The following is a 2,048-nucleotide window of genomic DNA, read 5'->3' on the forward strand; positions in this document are numbered from 1 at the left end:
GGATCGCAATTTCGATCACATTAGATATCATTACGCGCCAAAAGAGTTTAATAAACGTTGTTAGTTTTATTCAATCTTTATTATAGTTGAGTACCGACAATTGCTGTGCCGGTGCGAATCATTTCATTATTTTAAAAGATCTACAATTGCACGGTGGCTGTGTGAACTACGAAAACAATTCCCTCATCAGCGCCATATTTTTTAGGTTCCCTTTCATTCCCTAATCATTTTTGTTTAAAACCAGGTTTAAAATGTGGGAAGTAAAGTACCAAAAGTATAGTTACATGTTGTAAGCTAAGAACTTACCACACATTGCATGCAGAATGTCGCATATCCTCTCTTACCTGTAATAAAAATGAAAAATATTAGAAAATTGAACAATTAGCTATTTCGTAATAAAAATCATATTAAACCGTTTCACAGTTTTTTCCGAAATCAATTATTTTCACGATTGTTCCCTTAAAAATTGACAGGAACACAAAAATATCAATATGCTTTTATAATGAGGATACTCTTCCTTTAACAAGTTTGTCATTGATCTCACTTCTTTGTTCAGGTTAGGACAAGAGTGTTTCCTGTTAAATATCTAATTGTCAAACGGTTGATTTTAAAATTGTAAAGTTTACACAAATAGTTGGATGTTCTATAGTTTTACGGAAATTGAAACATTAGCTCATTGTCAGGATAGGAATAAGTGTAGGTGCGTGTCCAACCTGTCTTAGGACTGACGACCCTACGATGATGATCTATTTTGTATGTGTTTCAAATCAAGATTTTAGGAAGCTATTTTTCAAATTCGAATAAGTGCTTGTTCTTAAATTTTTCTTTTTTATACGCCCATTAGGATCAAAATACATATTTTTGTACTCATATGTTTGGTGTTTTCATTATGTTCTTATCATACGTTTAATGTTTAAAACACTTTTTCGCGCGAAATGAATTTCATCTATCACAGTTATTTCACGACCACATCCACCTTTAAAGAAATTTATGTGATGTTGAAAGAAATAAAATAGGAATGTCCATTTATCTGCAGTAGTAAACTTGAACTGTCTCTGAAGCTTCTGGCAGTTGATATACGGTATCACTGAATTGTGTCACAACACGTGTAAAAGTTAAGTGGACAAATGGTGTGCACCAAGTTGAGGGTAAAACTCTTACTGTTGTTTGACAACAAGTAATTTCCACTCAGGATCTCATTTTCTATTATTTCAAGGGATCGAGCTTTTGCCTAAGGAAAGAAACTTGACGCTTTCAGGAGTGAACAAACTAATTTTAAAACTTCAAGTATTTTAAGAGGGGCGAGGGCTTATTTTATTGTATTTATATTGTGCACTTCAAAAGCATCGAGTCAATTGTTGGCCATGTAAACGATGATGATCTTTCTAGCAAAAATCAATCGTCATGACCCACCAGATCCTAAACTACCTCTACATAACCAAGTTTTCAAGAAACTTAATGTCAACTGATTCTGATCAAAATCACTCACAGACACGAAGTCTAGAAATAAATAGTTTCTGAGTTAGGGGTCAAATTAGGATTAAAGCGACATGTTGAAAAGAAAGAATAACGTACGGTAGGGTATGTTCGTTTCATGCGAGCTATGTAACGAAATCATGCAACGCATTTGCCTGCTCAGATCTTTAAAACTACGCAACGGATTTTAATGAGGTTTTTTTAAATAGATAGTAATTGAATGCATAATATAGTAGAGAAACACTAATAATTTTAGAGGTTTGTAATGTGATGTCGTAAATATACACATTTTTTTGCGCTTACATTGCAAACGCTGGCTGAACCCCACGGGATAGATCAAAATAATATACTACAGTATTATACACCTTAAAAAAGTCTACAAAAAAGTCCGCGATGGTATATGTCTGTCTCTTAGGGATAACCCACAATAACCATTTTTTATCCTTTACTTTTTACAAGAAATAATTGCTTATTTACGAAGCGATTTTAAGCAATACAGCATTAATCCTTATCCAATTAAGTACTTTTAAATACATTGTGCATTTAATATAGATCAATATGGCCCTTTACAG

At 33.1% G+C, this 2,048-nt stretch overlaps 1 protein-coding gene across 1 annotated transcript in view; it reads right to left on the bottom strand.

Annotated features, from left to right (window-relative positions):
• Window positions 1-287: 287 nt before the first annotated feature.
• Window positions 288-2,048, bottom strand: part of LOC108745145 — a 202,816-nt gene continuing 201,055 nt past the window's right edge. The window contains exon 3 of the mRNA XM_018481246.1: window positions 288-344. Within this exon, the coding sequence (XP_018336748.1) occupies window positions 303-344 (42 nt within the window). The 3' untranslated portion in view covers window positions 288-302. The remainder of the gene's footprint in view (window positions 345-2,048) is intronic.

The sequence above is a fragment of the Agrilus planipennis genome, unplaced genomic scaffold (genome assembly GCF_000699045.2).
Source record: "Agrilus planipennis isolate EAB-ADULT unplaced genomic scaffold, Apla_2.0 scaffold37, whole genome shotgun sequence".
In the NCBI taxonomy this organism is placed as follows: Eukaryota; Metazoa; Arthropoda; class Insecta; order Coleoptera; family Buprestidae; genus Agrilus; species Agrilus planipennis.